Source organism: Calonectris borealis, chromosome 2 (assembly GCF_964195595.1).
Source record: "Calonectris borealis chromosome 2, bCalBor7.hap1.2, whole genome shotgun sequence".
NCBI classification, from domain to species: Eukaryota; Metazoa; Chordata; class Aves; order Procellariiformes; family Procellariidae; genus Calonectris; species Calonectris borealis.
Genome location: NC_134313.1, coordinates 79,671,489 through 79,689,774, shown reverse-complemented (window position 1 = coordinate 79,689,774; position 18,286 = coordinate 79,671,489). Strand labels below are relative to the sequence as shown.

At 43.8% G+C, this 18,286-nt stretch overlaps 1 protein-coding gene across 1 annotated transcript in view; it reads right to left on the bottom strand.

Moving 5' to 3' along the window:
• ADCY2 (adenylate cyclase 2) overlaps positions 1 to 17,214 on the bottom strand; it is a 230,160-nt gene extending 212,946 nt beyond the window's left edge. Inside the window, exon 1 of the mRNA XM_075142429.1 lies at positions 16,757 to 17,214. Coding sequence (XP_074998530.1) covers positions 16,757 to 16,987 — 231 coding nt within the window. The 5' untranslated portion in view covers positions 16,988 to 17,214. The remainder of the gene's footprint in view (positions 1 to 16,756) is intronic.
• Positions 17,215 to 18,286: the final 1,072 nt, after the last annotated feature.

The window sequence follows — 18,286 nt, the reverse complement described above, 5'->3', positions numbered from 1 at the left end:
TCATCAGTGTGCTTAGCAGGCTAAAAGATGATGTTGGATACCCAGACAAATCCTGAAGGCTAACTGTTCTGTTTCCCTAACCATTTCCCAAGGAGGTGGGGGAAAAACAAACAAACAAAACACTTTCCTTCTTTTTTTGTTGCTAGTCTCAGAAATTAAAATACACCAGAGCTAATGGAATTAAAATATCAGCATGACACTTTCAAACATAATGGCTAAGCCTGCAATACATGGATTTTGCCTGACAGCTCTGTCTTCCTGACTGTTTTCTATCTTGCTGTCTTTTAATTACTGAAGAAATTAAAAAGCCTACTGTTAGAAATTTTTCCAACCCCCATAAATTCTTCAGCAGAGTGTGATAATCTTATCACCACTAAAATCTGAAGAATCACTTTCACTCATCTTTCCAAAGCCCACAACCTTCCCTCATTCTACATCCTCTTTACTTTTCCAGATAATGCCATGCCCTCAGATTAATTTTAAACAGCAAAACTGCTGTACAGTACTTCACTGTTTTATATAAAACCATACAGCTTGACAAAGTACCCTATAAAAATGAACAAACCAGCATTTAAAATACCAGTTTTAGCATAAAATCTTTTACCATGGTCCCCCATTCTTTTGGTACGTTTTCCTTTATTCTTTTCATGTACTGGAATTTGACAGCAGTCTATATACAGAGGACTCCTGCTGGGATCTGAAACACCATACGCTTTGAATTAACTTGAACCATTTACTATATTAAATTCCTACTAAAATCACTTTTTGCTGAGATCAGTGAAACACTTTAAATGTAAATATAAAAACAAGTGAGTAATCTTCTTCAGACATTAGAACTATGTATGATTTCATACCTCTATTTTCAAAGATATTAAGTGTTAAAAAAAAAATGTTACAGGGCTCAAGGATTACTAACTTACTGACCTCTCTACCAAAACAGGACAACATCTTCCTTTAACCAGACTAACTGACTGAAAGAATTTATAGCAAAAACTGCCCATTTTTCCTGTAAAGCCTTTTCCAGGACTTGAGAGAATTAGAACGGTTTTCAGAAGACATATCATCACCCTTCCCTTCGTAAAAGTGGACAGCATTTCAGTTCTCTAACACCTCAAGAAATAGTTCTCTACAAAGCCAAAAAGCTGCAAAAGTCTTCTGGCTACTTATGACTCTCACCCCATGGTTTTATATTTTAGTGAATTTGCTTACGGCTGACTGCACTGTGTGCCATCTGCTAGACAGCTGGAAAAATCTCCATTTTATTATGAGGTGTCGTGCCCTGCTCCTGGCCAAGTAGCTGTACAGCTTCATCTAAGACCTCATCGTTTAGGACAACAACTGAAAAGCTTTGGCCCGCCACCTCAGATTTCTTTTCCATCAATTCCATCATTATTAGTCCATCTTCACTGCAGAAATGGCGCAGTGTCTTTAAGGCCAGATGCTGTTTCCAAGCCCACATGGTATTTTCTGAATCCACAACTTAGAAAAACTCCTCTGCCTTTCGTGCCCACCATATATCTTTCATAACACAAAGCTTTACTTGTTTTTCTTGCTTAGCTGCCTGGTTAGAAGCTTTCTCATGTGCCTTTTTTTTAAAAGCTTTTATTGAGCTTTGTGCAACGTGTTCAAGGACACTAGCAGAAAATTAATTGAACTGTACCTTTTAATCAAGCTTTCCTGAAGTTTGTGTCAACGAAGCTTTTGATTTTCACTAAGGCCCTATGTAATTGCATGCCTGAGATTTTTTCCCTCTGATTCAGCATTCCCTGTTTGGCTTGGTAGATCAATGGTAACAGCATCAGACTCAAATCCAGTTGTTTCATGATGACTGTTGTCTTGAGAAATTCAGTTCTCTCTATTAATGAGTCTGATGTGCAGTCTACACTGTTAGCACACGGTGATATTTGACTCCTCACTAGTCCACAATCAGTCCAACAATTTGTACATCGCATGTATCAGGTAATTCTGACCGGCATTACCACTGTCAAGTTGCTGCGTGATGTCATATGTAACCAGCAAGAAGCAGTTCTGCAGTCATGGCCAGATTCTAGATCATTTTGTATTTGTTAGTATATTGTGGCACTATTAAAGTAGTAAGACTTCATTCAAATCCTTCAGATGACATTCTGGTCACCTGGAGCCTCTCCTCAAACTTGAAAGTCGTGAACAATGTGCGCTGTAAAATCCCCTCCGTATGAGAATTGTGGCATTTTGCAGCAGTGCAGTAATTCTGCTGAAATCAACAGGAACTGTTCTTTGACTTTACAGGGTCTGTCCTAGTGAGCACACAGGACTAACAGTGACAATACAGTGACCAGCCACATAGGTATTGTGAACACCCTTCTGACCACCTATGTGCTTGACTACAGTGCCAAGCACTTTTTGCCGGTGGATTCTTTTTAGCGAGTCCAACTACATATAGATGTTCTTCATCTTCTCACTTACCCAGTAGAAAACAATTGCAGCCAGATTTTTCCAAGTTTGCCTGATAGCCATGAGCAAACCTCGCCTGCCTCACTGTTGCAGCAATGATTACCAGGAGTCTGACATACCAGAGATCACAGACTTCTCTGCTTAATGCAAAAACATCAGGCCTCACAGAGGGTTTGGGAAGGCTCCTTGGAGGTGCTGAGGATGAGTCAAAGGCCATGGCTGCTGTGCACATACCAGTAACATAAGGAAGGTTAAAAGAAAAGTTCTGGAGGCAAAATATTGGTTGCTAGTAAAGAAGCAGAGAACTATGGTAGCATTCCCAGAAATGCTCCCAAAACGAGACAGGTTGACAAAAAAAAGTTCAATAAGCAACTAAGAAAATGTGTTAAAAAGGAAATTCAAAGAAACAGGGAAATTTTGGGAATAGGGAGGGAGCCCCTAGAAGGTAGCTTAATCTAAACCAGAAAAGAATGAGTTTGCTGGCACTTCAGAGGTCGTAGGAAAACATTCAAACTGAAGAGGTTATAGAAACATAGTACGTGGTTTAAGAGAAGCAGTAATGTCATGGAGACCTGTAATTCTCAACTAAAGTAAGGGACAGAAGTTGATTAAACTCAAGCAAGAAGGAAATGGCAAAGAAAAGCCAGAACAGACAGATTTCTTTTTAAATATTTTGCAGAGAAATAAAACACCCATGTGAAAGCATACTTTCTTCTATATAAACACTAAAAGCCTAAGAAGCTAGATGGAAGAACTAAAATGCCTGTTGTTAAAACAACATTATTTACACAATAGTCTTACTGAAAACTTGGTGGAAAAAAAGACCATCAGCAAAATACTGAAAAAGCAGAAAAGACTGAAAGCCATACACTCCAGCAGGGATTGAAGAAAGGCTTGTATTAACAATGTAGGAGAATCAACAAATAGCATAAAGTCCCTATGAACCAAAAAACTAGACTGAACAGCAAAGGCTTATCAAAATAAATGACCTAGAGGACTGGTCATCCAACCAGGACGGAAACTATTTGAGATTCTGTGAAATGCAGAAGAAAACACAACAGGTCAAGGGATACTTCAGTGACTCCCAGCTAGACTGGCTAAGGATCGCAACAGCAGATGGAAGCGGAGATCACTGTCTATGTTTCATGCACAGCTGAAAAACAAAAAAAACCAAACAAACAAGCAAACAAACAAACAAAAAAACACCCATACAAAAAAACCCACTCAATCTGAGCTCAAGAAGTGGAAAGAACCTGGTTCATAAAACATTACTATTGAGGAGCTGCTTTATAACAATGACAAAGCTTGTTAAGCAAACAAATGAAAAACAAAACCCAAACACTAAAATTGAAAGGGGGAGCTAGAAGCTTACAGATTAAAATCCTTGTAGATGGCATGAAGATGCTGTAAAACTCAGAGGCACAGGCCAAAAGCTAATCAATTCCCCAAAATGACTTGAGAAAGACCGAAACACAACCAGAATGCCTGAACAGCCAAGCAGTGAAGCTTCTAAAAACTATCTTTCAAAAAAAAAAAGGGGGGGGATAATAAAAAGGATCATAAAATTTATCAGGATTAATATAAAGACTCAATAATGCAGGTCAAGAAAAGAGCTTGAGAAGTCATTTTTAAGAGTATAAAAATAAGTAGTATATTCTTTTTGAAACTTAATCAGGAGTTGGCAGCCTGCTAAAGGGCTTCTAAGCAAACAGATGATGCAAGTATTAAAAAGAACAGTTAGAGAAGAACAGACTGCAGCAGAACGGGGTTGGGTTTTTTTTGTATCTGTGTTCAGCGTGGGGTAATTCTCATTCCAGAATATTCTATACAGGGGGAACACTTCAGAAGATCTGTCTCAAATTGAAGTATCGCCAGTATAAGGCATTACAGACAAAAACAAGAACATAAAATGTAAGAAGAATCACCACAAGCAGATAAGAGTTCACCAGAAAGGGCCAATGGGACTCAAAGGAGATAGAGCTAAAACTGTAGTAACATGTAACCTCCACCCAAAAGTGCCCCAAAGACAGGAATGTGATGCGACATCTGTCTCTCCTGGGAAAATTTGTTAAAAACAAAGGCCCCAAAGTGCCCACAAAAGTCCTCAGGAATCCTAGGGTATATGTTGTTCAGCATATCCATAAACAATTTGGGAAAAGGGGTGAATGGCAATCTGTCAAAGATGAGGGCCAACTATGAAGAATTACAAAAGCATCTCATAATAGTCACTACTGAGCAAGCAAATGGCAAATGAATTTCAGTGGAGATGTATGTGAAGTGATGCAGCTCAGACAAAACAATCCTAATTTTATACACATGAAAACAGGCTCTTGGTTGACTATTAACACTTAGAAATTAAGATATTTGCTGTTTATCGTAGGTAGAGCCATGAAAACATCACTTTGGTGCTCACTAGCAGTCAAAAAGCAACCCAAAATATGGAACATAGGAAAAGAATAAACAAGAAAGAACATCATGATGCCACCTCAATGCATGATGAACGCGCTAAACAATTCTGGTCCTACCACCACCACCACTTCCAAATTAATACAAAAGAACTGGGAAAGATAGGTTTCCAAGGACAGTCAAAGCTGCAACACAGTGGCTAGATACTGATGGAGTAACATTTGTTTTTAAGGCTTCTCTTCTCTGCATGGAGTGAGTCCTTTGATACAGCTCTTTTGATTTTTAAAGGTAGTGTCCATCTCAGACCAACAGGGAACAACCTCCACTGGAGCTGCCTGCATGCAAATGTGTAGCTGGGGAACCCCATGAGTCTGTGACCATTCCTACTGTATCGTATGCCATGGGATAGAGGACAGACACCTATATCTGCCAAAAACATAATTAGCAGAATCAGGGTGTGTGTGCTTGTATACTTTATGTACATAAATATGCCCTGTGCAACCCCACGCACCCAACCTGAATGGTGAGCAGGTTTTCCTATTTCTTTATACATTCTCATTTGCCACATTGGCAGTTTTCTCTCTCTTGATTTATTTTCCATCGATTTGTACCCTCTCATCTTGTTAACCACATGTCATAAAAAATCTGTCAGTGCATACAACCATTTATTTAATAGGCTGGGGTTCAGAGGGCCCACAGCGGGTCAAGGAACGGGACTGTCATGCCTTTTGGCCACCCAGCACCATCTCAATCCTCTCCGGCTGGCAATTATCAAAAGCAGCTCTATTTTAAGACATTTAACAGCCTAAAGAGAAGAACAAGATGGTCCAACCCAGTTACTAGTGTCTACAACAGTCAGCTGGTGCACTTATAAAACTGTCCTACCCGGTGACACTAGCTGGCAGCCACAGAAGATAAACCATGTCCCAGAGAGCAACGGCAGTTAATTACATTCTGCTCCCTTAAGTGTTCTCTTCAGAAGAGGGCTGAAACAATACGCAGCAAAGTGAGCAGAAGTTTGTACTTTGATGAAACTAATTATTTCAGGCTCCAGAGCTAATTAGCACCTACTCATATCAATTAGATTATTTTTAATGTAAATGTAGTGATCAACGTATCCTTCCTGCATGCTTTATTCTATGTGTATTAGTTCTGAATTCCTCTCCAAAAATATGGCTTAATAACTAGCTTGTTTTCCAGATGTTCTCCACATCTTTCTCCTCTTACTATTAAAATAATCTTAAAGAAACTCTCCAGTAAACACAGCTATTTATGCAACATCCCAAAATGTGGACACACGAAGATAAATAGAGTAAAACACTTATGAAAAATGTATGCTTTGCAGTTAAATATATTCAAAATACGTCATTGTTGAAAGAGCTCCAACAGTTAAACATTATGGATAATAACTTACTTCACAGGACTCAAAGACAGGTTTTTCAGATTAGCTGCACTGTAACACATATTACAAGTGAAATTATGGCCTTCCTTGTACCCATATAGACCCAAGGAAGTCAGAAATACTGAAGCACTCGTTCGATTCTTTCAGTATTTAATACTGACAGTTACATACCTTGGCTGTCACTTTTAAATCGAAGCTAAAAGGTGGCTTACCCTCACTATTTTACTCCTGACATAATAACTTAAGAATCTGGCTGTAATAAAGAAAAAATGTCAAGATGGAACTTGCTTAAAAGTAAGGATCACAAAATTTGAACGAGGGAGCACACGAGTTTCAGCACGAGGAAACAGCGCTCATTTTAAAGGTCTGTTTAATGAAGCAAAAGGTAAGCTTAGGCTTCTTTCTCTACCGGGTCTTTTAAAAATACATTTTGCAAGAATATTCCACAGATTTAACGTATTGGCATAATAAGGTACCATGAAAAATAGTTTTAATATTGAAAAGTCATACTGTCATTGTGTAATTATTCTTCAAGTTTTTCCTAAGGTTTTGCAGTTACTTACTAAACACAGTTCTTATCGCAGAAAAGGTTCTTCAAGTTTACTCCCCTAATGACACTTTCCACACTCTCATACGTGTCTCAGTTCAACTGACTTCAAATCAAAGAGATTTCTTACTTCATTTTTGACTCCAGGATCAGGCTCACGTTCTGCAATGGGTATCACTTCTATAATGATAAAATTTCAAATAAAGGTAGCCAACATGTTAACTTACATTTGAAATACAACCTTGCCAAATAACATCTCTATAAAGGAGCAAAACTTCAGACGCATTCATAGGAAATAGAGAAAAAAAATTTCTGCAAATCCAGGCACTTCTATTCAGTGCTAGCTGAGGGCTTATTTAACCAGTACTGTTACCCCATATCATTCAGGCACAGGCAAGAAAATATTAAAAATCAAAGAAACCAAAAACCACCTGGTAAATTGTTTTAGTGTTAAACAGACATCACGCCACTTGAAGAAGTGTCTAAAATCCCACCATCTACCAGTGGCTTGGAAATTGCCTGGACTCACTGGGGCAGAAAACAAGCCAACTTTCTGGCACAAGCTAGTGGGGTGCCAGCGGGGATTACAGGACCAGCTACTGGTCTGGCCAACCTACCACCTCCTAGGTCTTGACCAGGGTAGACTCTGTTCAGACCACCATGCCACTAGAAAGGACCCCCATAGTGGGCTGCATCAAAGAAAGGGAATCCATCCACCTGCCAGGGTATATAAAGCAAGAGGAGCGACTTATGAGGAGCGGCTGAGGGCACTGGGGTTCTTTGGTCTGCAGAAAAGGAGGCTGAGGGGAGACCTCATCGCGCTCTACAACTACCTGAAAGGAGGTTGTAGCGAGGTGGGGGTTGGTCTCTTCTCCCAAGTAACGAGTGATAGGACCAGAGGAAATGGCCTCAAGTTGCACCAGGGGAGGTTTAGATTGGATATCAGGAAAAATTTCTTCACCAAAAGGGTTGTCAAGCCTTGGAACAGGCTGCCCAGGGAAGTGGTTGAGTCACCATCCCTGGAGGTATTTAAAAGACGTGTAGATGTGGCGCTTAGGGACATGGTTTAGTGGTGGACTTGACAGTGTTAGGTTTATGATTGGACTCAATGATCTTAAGGGTCTTTTCCAACCTAAATGATTCTATGATTCTATGAGAGCAGGAGCACTAGCAAGCACATGCTGAGCCAAGTTCAAAGAGCATCTGTTTTCCTAACACACCTCTCAGGAGAAATAAGGTGTCCGAGTCTTCAGCCTGAATTCAGTCTTGCTGGAAAAGGAGCTGGGGGAATCAGTCCTCCTAGGATTTTCCTGCAGGGCTGACCACAGTACTAGCAAATTGGAGACATGGATGGGGAAATTTTACCTGGAATGGAAGGACAGCAATCCCACTTACCCAGTCAGTGGGCAGGTCCACTGTGCATGCCATAGCATTTGGGTTTTTCAAGAGGTCCCACAGCACGCAGTTCAGCCGCCTGAGGAGGCAGGTGGAAAAAGCAAGTTCTAACTACTTTTGCAAACCCCAGTGAGTGGCTCTGAAAAGCCATCAGTCCACATGGGATCTCATGGGACTATCCAGTGATCAAACACTAGACTGGTTGCACCTGAAGCTATAAGGGAAACACATCTGGGCCAGAGCACATCTTACCCCATCTGCCCTCTGGAGCACACTCTGAGAATACAACCAGAAGCCATTGCTCCTGCACTCTGCAGCACATCTTACAGGTTAGAGAAACTTCAAAACTGGAACCACGGATGGTGGAAGAAGTGGATGCTCAGACAACAGACCTGAGGGCAAGGCTGAGAGGCCAGTGGTGATGGGTGCTGCTTCCTCGGCTTCTCCCAGACACAAGTCTGGAACAGGTTCTCACCAGGAACAGCAAGGGACTTTTATATCACATAGGCACCATTAAGAACAAGAGTTCTGTTTAGGGAGAAGAGATAAAGAAAATGTTTCTATACAAGTTGGAGAAACAGACAACTGGGAGGATAAGTGTAGAGACAGCCTCACACTCCTCTGCACAGATGGTGCAATAGTCCCTTGAATTTTCAGCATCATCTGAATAAGGTTCAGTGTCCGGGGGTTGCTTATTCAAGATACAAAAATAAAAGATCTGGAGAAAGAAATGTGTGGAGCTGTTTTTTTTCAATAGGATCAGGCGTGATGCTCAAAGAAAAACAGAGAAGGCAGGGAAAAGGGGCAGAACTGTGCTAATTCGCTTATTGTGGGGTCCAGATCCCCAAAACCAGAAGTTTAACCTGTTGGCATCTTCTCATCGTCACATATCAATAAGGCCTGAGGTGACTCAGTTCTTCTGAAATATGCAGAAGCCACTGTGGCAGCACTTAGCTTGTTTGGGACTACAGCTTGGCTATGACTGGGGATGTAGGCACAGGATGAAACACTACTGGTGTTCAGCTGCACTTTGTTCTCATGATGCTGGCACAGCCAGCCACTCAAGAGATTTGCAGATCACTTCTATCTACGTTAAATGTCCATGCCGCCATCAACTTGGAGTGATGCACGGTGCAGTCTGGAAGATTCCAGTGACTGCTACCATTATAACGAGGAGAAGTTTTCTTATTTGCAGCATAAACATAGGGACAGTGATCTCTGGTTAATGTCCTTAATCTAGGAGACCTCTTGAAGGCTCAACCAAAGAAAGCTATTCACCATTTTTATAGGAGTTATAAGATCCCCACAAATGGGTCAGATATCTTTGTCCGCAACAAAGAACTTAAAACCAATTAAAAAATTTTAAGCAAGATAAGCAGACAGGTATTCACAGGTCCAGGGCAGATCCACTATGAAGTTACCAATACATGATTTGTGAATCCATATACCTGGCTTGATACTGATAAAGACAGCAGACAATCGTAGCCCAATCCATCATCTGTCTTATTCCCATTGCACCTCAGTAAACACAGCTCTAGTCAGTACGTTATTTGTCATTTTTGTCAGCTGCAGGAATGATTAGGAGTTGTGGATCCACCGTTTTGAGTCACAATTTCTGATATTAAATAAGCTTTCCATTGCCAGGGTATCCACAAAACTTTAATTTATTAAGATTACAGTTCAAGGCTAAGTATTTTTCCAACATAGCCATACCTATGGGTTCATCCAGTTCTTATTCAGCGATCAGGTTATTCAATATGAAGAATGAAACAGAGGTATGCAAAGTGAGGTTGCTACCGGCACCTCATTATCTTGATGGCTCTTTGTTTCCAGGCTTGCTAAGGAAACAAATGGCAAATGAGACAAGCTCTTAGCAGCATTAAAAGTAACCACAGATGTACTGGGAGTGTCATTAGCAAATGAAACAAGAAAAGGCCCAGACTGATGTAGTACCAAGGAATGAAACCAAACACAAAGCTAGGCAATTCCTGCTTCAGACAGGAAGGTGCAGCAACCTTTACAGGCCTGTCTAAAGAGGTAATACTGGCTACAGAAGTCATGCTCAGACAACCAAAGATACTACTGGAAGGAACATTTGGCAGGGACAGCAATATCCTGAGACTGTATCAAATAGCCAGCAACTATAGCTGCCAAATAGCCAGCAACTATAGCTGGAAGAATATATTGTAATATTATGGTGCCTAGAGACAAGAAAAAAAATTAGAAACATAGGATTTCCTCATGGAACATTTTTATAGGGGACTTGAAAGCAGAACTGTATGCTCAATTATAGCTGGAATTATGGAAAGGAAAGGCATTATAAATACACTAATGTTTGTTTTGAATTCTTCCTCATCTTGGTAGTAGCAATAATCTGGCAGAATGAGTTTAAGAAGAGGTAGGATACCTCCTGGGCACAACCACCACAGCATCAAGCATGCAAACAACCCTGTCTCTGCTTGTCCTTCAATTAGTGAGGATTTTCCTACTTCATTACCTCTGCTGTGACTTAACTTTCTTTGTGGGGGAATGGATATGCTGGAGTTTGAAAACAGTATAGCAGATGCTTTGGCTCACTTTCAGTCTGCAAGGATTCCAAGGAATGCTTTCAGACCTTGGGTATTCTTGGACTTTGGGAAGACAGTTGGTGCTCTTGAACCAAAAAAAGCTTTAAAAACACAGGGCTGATCTCAAAAGATTTCCAAAAATTGAGAGTACAAGTGAACTTACAATATGACTGTATTATTCTATGCAATTAGGTTATAACAGAGCATCTCACGAATAGGGATATAACATCACCACAACGTCAGTGTGGTGACCTTTCGGTGTGGACGGATGACTTTTTCAGATCCAGAGTACTGATGAGAACATTACCAGAAGCATGCAGCAGACGCCCTTATGCAGACACCTAATCACTTGAGACACTGCGATGAGAATGATGGAACATGTCCCAATCAAGTTGGGCGGGAGTGTTGATCTGCTCAAGAGTAGGAAGGCTCTGCAGAGGGACCTGGACAGGCTGGATCGATGGGCAGAGGCCAACTGTATGAGGTTCAACAAGGCCAAGTGCCGGGTCCTGCACTTCGGCCACAACAACCCCAGGCAACGCTACAGGCTTGGGGAAGAGTGGCTGGAAAGCTGCCCAGAGGAAAAGGACCTGGGGGTGCTGATTGACAGCCGGCTGAACATGAGCCGGCAGTGTGCCCAGGTGGTCAATAAGGCCAATGGCATCCTGGCCTGTATTAGGAATAGTGTGGCCAGCAGGAGCAGGGAGGTGATCGTGCCCCTGTACTCGGCACTGGTGAGGCCGCACCTCGAATACTGTGTTCAGTTTTGGGCCCCTCACTACAAGAAGGACATGGAGGTGCTGGAGCGTGTCCAGAGAAGGGCAACGAAGCTGGTGAAGGGCCTGGAGCACAAGCCTTATGAGGAGCGGCTGAGGGAACTGGGGTTGTTTAGCCTGGAGAGAAGAGGAGGCTGAGGGGAGACCTCATCGTGCTCTACAACTACCTGAAAGGAGGTTGTAGTGAGGTGGGTGTTGGTCTCTTCTCCCAAGTAACTAGCGATAGGACAAGAGGAAATGGCCTCAAATTGCGCCAAGGGAGGTTTAGACTAGACATTAGGAGAAATTTCTTTACTGAAAGAGTGGTCAGGCCTTGGAACAGGCTGCCCAGGGAAGTGGTTAAGTCACCATCCCTGGAAGTATTTAAAAGACGTGTAGATGAGGCGCTTAGGGACATGGTGTAGTGGGCATGGTGGTGTTGGGTTGATGGTTGGACTCGATGATCCCAGAGGTCTTTTCCAACTTTAATGATTCTATGATTCTATGATTCCAAAGCTACTTTTTCCACATAGATTTGAAGACTTTTCCCCCTCCATTTCAGGATGAGATTCTGATCGTGGAAATTTGGAAGGGTTTGTCTGATGTCTAGTTTTTACCAGAAGCAGCAAGGATTTCTTTTAGACAGAGTAAGACCAATTAGAGGGAGGGAGGATTTGCTGTCATTCTGACCAAGGGCCCAAAGAAATGGCACACCCCAGTTCAACCCCCAGGAGGCTTACAGGACTCTTCTGATCCTCTTCTCTTTGCACAGAGACAGTTCCCTGCCAGCCAGGTTGGCAGCTTAATGTGTCTTAATGTGTTCCTTCAGAATGAGGCAGCTACCTCTACTTCCATGCAGGATCAGCTGAAGGTAAATTCAGTTAGTCTGATGCCAGAAAACCAGTTCCTGCAGAATGTACATCTGCCATGTTGCACATTCACCTCCCTACTTAATTGTACTCCCCCTTTAAGAATGATTGCCTACTCCCATTTCTGCTACAGAAGGTATTTGGGCATGTCAGTGATGTAGGTGTGCAGCCAATCTTTAATTTCTTGGATTTATGAATCAGTAGAAAGGTTCAGGAATCATAACTGAGCCTACCAGCATGATAATGAACTTTTCAGGAACTTTGAAGAAGAGGCTGAAGTAATATCTCTGCTTCACAGACAATGATTAGGCAGCTAACCCAAAGCCATCTCATGGTGCTTTAGAAGAGGGAAGGCATCAGAATGCCCCATTGTAGAAGCACTTTTCACTCAACACATGCTCCACTTGGCCAATGATATCATCAAGAAGCATGCAGCTCCACATCAACGTCAACACATCGACAACCACATCTTAAGAGCTTTACCAGGTCACATGTAGCAGCAAGGATCCGGGACAGAGATAAGGGCTGCAGACTAGTGTTAAAGGTAAACACCACATAGCAGGCTTGCAGTCTTTGAGCAAAGGGCACGGGCCAGTCTAAAAGAAAACACGTATATCTGGCAGCAGATTGGTAGACCTTGAGTTTTGGGAAAAGGGACAGAAAGAAGATCTTGACAGACTTAGGTCTTCTCCCACTTACGCTACAAGTGCTAAAAGATTCTGATATCCCTGAACTGTAGGTTTTTATTGAAGCCTGTATCTATGGACTGGGCACTCTTCATGTCTAGAAAATACATGGACAAAGGAAAGTTATGGCCTTCCAATAAATTGTACAATTTGGGTGTCATCTTACAATTTACATTGTAAATTGTACAATCTGGGGTGTTTTCAGTCAGAGTTTTGTTTAACCATGTAATAAACAAAACATCACAACTGCAGATATTTCAGACACACTCACATTTTACATTATGAATTTAGAAATGGCATTTTTTTTTCTCCTACAAATTGCAGTTATAATAGATATGCTCTGGCCAGAGACAAGACTGTTTTAGATACCACTAAAAATGGTCATAAGTTTTTAGTACTAAAAAGGGAGAGGGGGGCAAATAATGAGTTTGTCTACATATTATATTGAAAGAACAAGACAATAACGAGACAAAATGAAGCTAACCTCTGGCATTTCTAAGCACTGGAAGGCTTTCACAGCTTTGGGAAAATAATTTACTCTCTATTGATTAAAGCAGCAGCTAAAATGGATGACTGATCTCAGTTTGAGAGTTTTCAGTTCACAACAGGTACAGAAAAATACAGAGGATACTTTGACACAGGAAATTCAAAGGTTGATACTATCACTGCATTATTTAAAACTCCAAGCTCTGAATGATCATCTTTCAAGCAGACTTTGGGAGTCTTATATCTAGTGTTTGAGAAGATAGGGTGCTTAATTCCAAAGGTCAAAATCACAATAATTTTCTGAAACAAACAAAAGCAAAATCTCCCAAGAAACCTCTCTCAGTAACGATAGCAGTACATTGTCTGAAAGAAAAGAAATCAGATTTCCAGGCACACTTTGTAAGTAATCTTCTTTACTGTAATTTTACAACAGCTTTTATAAATTTTTCATCTGAAATCAGGAAGGCTACAGCTCGTATTCTGACAGGTTGAAATAGCTGAGTAAGTGGAATACATCCCCGTGTGGTTGGCTGTGTTTGGGAACACTTAAGAATACATTGCCAAAAAAAAAAAAAAAGGCAACTCAGACATTACAGTGATATATTTTAACAACCAAATAAAAAATTAAAATAGAAGGAAAGCCTCTCACTTCCATTGGTTTCAGGGTTTTTTTAAGAAAGCCTAGAACATAAAGACAGTTCATGCTTCACAAATATCCATTTTTTCCAAACAATGTCTGATCCCCCATTCCACGTTCTAAGCTGTTCTTTGAAGTACAAGTGAGAAATACAAATCGAGTGTTATGGTGAGTCATTTTGGAGTTTTGGTTCCACAACAGGTTTAAGTAATTTTCAGTAAAATCTTAACTGCTTTGTACGAAATCTAAAGGAAACAACTGTTAAGAAAGATTTCCTTTAACTTCAAATGCACAGCACAGACCTACACAGAACTACCCCACGTCACTTCTATTGAGCCTCCTTTACAAAATTAAATCTTCTGTCAAAATAATCGCATATTACTGGATGTGCAAAATAAAGACAAGGATATTAATATTGGTTCTTGTGGCTCAGGCACTCATAACTGCGTGCCCCTTTTATATCATCAGGCACCAAAAAAATGACTAAGATTCCACAGCTATATAAAAAGAGTATTCTTTATTCAGGTGCGGGAGAAACAGACCTAAACTTTCAGGAATATTTTAATCACAAACGCAACCAGAGCTAGACTATAATAAAACGCTTTTAGGTGAAACTCTGGGCAGGGCTCCAAAGGATTCTGCCCAACATCCTGTGGCTGGAAGTCTGTACAGGCAAGCTTTCTCTCTGCCTGAAGTTGCTTTCATCCGTTGACTGGAAACTTGAAGGATGAACCCCACCTCTCTCTCCACTCACCCATCCAGTTGTTAGCCACAGGAAGATAAAGGCTCAGGAAAAAGGTTTTAAAAGCATTTTCTTTCCTCTTCCGGTATGTCTGGAATTCCAAATGCAGACTGAACTATAAAATTCACTCTTTCTGAAGTAGTAACGCCCAGCAAGATTTGGCCAGCTCACAGTTTTGTTTCCATAACTTTCAGCAGTCCTTTGATCTGGGTCCAGTGTTATGCCACTGTTGTTATCCTAAATGATTTACCTCAAGAAATGGAATCACAAAAATAAGCATGTGCAACTTGTAAACAAGCTGTAGATCGTACCATGACCAAAGGGTATGCAATTTAGTGCTAAACACTGTCAAGGCCAAGTTCTGCCGCCTTGACTGTAAGCAAGTATCATGTATGTCTCCACACCTAACTATGCCTCAGCCTTGGTATCTGACGGGCTTCCATTTCCATCATTGGTCCCTTCAGCCCTGATAGACAAGCACCCAAATTAATACACCAGAATGAGATAAGGTGTCGAACCTGTATTTTGTAGACAGAGTTCCAAAATTGAAACATTTAAGCATTAAACAACTGAATTATGAGGCATCACCATTACTGGCCTCACATTAGCTCTTTTACAACTGTTCTGTATTTGGTAGGAATGGCACTTTAAACAAAAAGCTTGAAAAACGATTAACACAAATACCAACAGGAAATAAACCACCAATTAACTCTAAGTTTAGCGAATCCTGCAAGCAGTTCCTGCAGTTTTTAAGACAACAGTTTGGTCATAACAAGCAAGAAAGCAGGATTCTCTGTCTGTTTAAGCAAACACTGTTATGTGCAGTGTCTCTAGAAGAGAATCCATTAGATTATACTAACCTACTTATCCTCGCTCTTAGAGATCACTAGCTCTATTTAATAAACGTTAAGCTTGCCAGAAGACTATCAGAAGAATTTTTTTTTTTTAAAGAACAAGATAAAAAGTCTCAGACCCCTCAAATCCCCATTCTTTACTTCAGAAGTATACACTAATGCAAACAGCCTGCCTCTAATCATTAACAGCAGGAAAACTCTGTAAGGAGCAAGAATTTTACTGCCCTCTGCAGCTTTTCCTTTGCGTTCAACGCAAGGGCAAAACGCCACAGATTTCTGGGTGAGATAAACTGACACCGACTGTCATCTGCCGCTGTGACATATTTTTTCTCCCAAAGGCTGGAAGCCCCGCACTGGACACGCAGAAAAGGTATCCGACCGACCAAACTTCACCTCCCTTAAAAACGAAGGCTGCGCTGCCCCAAACGCTTTCTCGAGAAAATCGGTCAAACGTTAGAAAATGGTATAATGAGGGGGGGAACAAGGAGGGAATGGCGCCTCTTACTTGCCCTAGAAATGTTACTTCAGATACCGGTACGTTCTGCATTTTTGTGCGGCGATTTAAACCCTGCCACTAAAAAGGCCAATACGGCTAAGCTGCCAGTTGGAAGGGAGCAGAGCCAATGAATTAAGTGAATTAAACTCGCTGCGCTTGTTGACTCAGTTTTCGCCCCATCAGCCGCTCTGCCGCTGTTCCAGCGTCGCCTCAAAACATCAGGCAGCAAAGTTTGGGCGGGGGGTCCCCGGGTCCCGCAGCTTCTGCCCGCCGCCACCCCGGCGCCTCCCGCCACCAACTTTCCTCCGCAGGAGCAGCAGCACCGGCTCTCGCCCGCCCCGTCCCGTCCCGCCCCGCCCGGCCCGGCTTGGCTCGGCTCCGCTCGGCTCGGCGGAGGGCGCCCGCTGCGGCGATGCCAGCCGGGCGGCGGCAGCGGGGATGCCGGGCAGTGCGGGTCCCAGACCGGGAGGGCGTCTCTTACCAGCCCGGAGGCGAAGAAGACGGCGAGCAAGGCCAGGCAGGCGCCCATCACGATGAGGAGCAGGAAGACGATGAGCGGGTGCTGCTGGCTCATGCAGTAGTAGGACTCGTAGAGCCAGTCCCGGGAGCGGGACTGCTCGCCGCTCGCCCCGCAGCCGCCGCCGCCCGCCTGCTCTGCCCGCTCCAGCAGGTACCGGCGTCTCCTCCTCCTCATCATCGCTTCTTGCCACATCGGGCAGAGCCCGCGCAACTCCCTCAGCGCCGCCGCCGCCGCCGCCGCTGCTGCAGGAGGCAGCCGGGGAGTGGAGCGGGGCGCGCTCCCGCGCGGGAGGCGGAGAGGAGGAGCCGCGGCGGCGGCGGCGGCATGGTGCGCCGGGCGGCCGCGGCCGCCGCGTAGCCAGCCCGGGGCTTGGTGCGGCTCCGGAAAGCGCCACCCCGCACGCACATGCCTTGCCCGGCTCCTCCGGAGGTGGGGGCGGGAGGCTCGCTCCTCCTTGCCGGGGAGGGGAGCGGGCGGCCACCCGGAGCAAGCGCCCAAGGGCGGCGGCGGCGGCGGGAGCGGGAGGCGCCTCCGCGGGTCACCGTGAAAGCGGGTCCTGCCCCGCGCCCCTCCGCCCCGGCGCCCGGAGATGCTCAGGGGGCAAGGCCGCCTGCCGCGGCTACCGCGCCCCGCCGCCGCCCTCCGCCCGGCCCCCGCCCGCGTCCGGGCGGGAGACCTGGCTGCCCCCGGAGGGGTCCGGTGCCTCCGCAGGTGCCTCTCCCGACGGCGACAGTGCGGCAGCAGGTAGCCGGGGGCGCGCCGTTTGTCGCTCCCGCGCCCGCCTCCCGCGGCCCCGGCCCCGGCCCCGGCCTGCTCCCCGAGGGGACGGCGCAGCGGGGCAGCTCCGGGGCGCGTCGCGCCTTCCCGCGGGTACGTGGCAGCACCTCCCGACGCAAGAGGGAGATGCCTTTGAAAATCTGTTTGACATTACTCCCACGGGCGGAGGGCTTGGCAGGTCTGTTTCGATGGCTACCTTTCCCGGAGGCTGAATCTCCTTTTTAAAAATCATACCTCAATTTGTGCCAAAAACAGACATTCAAGTTAGGAAGCAGCATAAGATACATTTTCCCCAGCTTTCCTTCTTCTGAAGGACTTAGTTATCCCTAACAAAGCAGGCACTTGAAACAAACTGGGCATGTAACTCACTAAAGTTACGTATCCATCATGCATAGCATTTACCAGCTAAACTTTTGTAAGCACATGCATGCAGTTCTCCTTCCCCAGCCCACTGCCTCACTGAATGTCACAGGACAAAGCCCTCTCTGCTTTTTCTGACCCATTCTCCAGCCTCTCCTATTGCTTTGCCACATCCTTTATCTCCCAGGGGATGCAGGGCTGCCTAAGCTCTCCAGGGAGAGGAAGAGACCAAAGCAACATGGATGCTACTGGGCCTAAATGTCCCAAGGGTGGCTCCTGGTGACTGGAGTAATGCCAGGAGCAAGAGGGACTTGGGACTACTACGATACTACAAAAGGTGAAAATCTGGGGCTG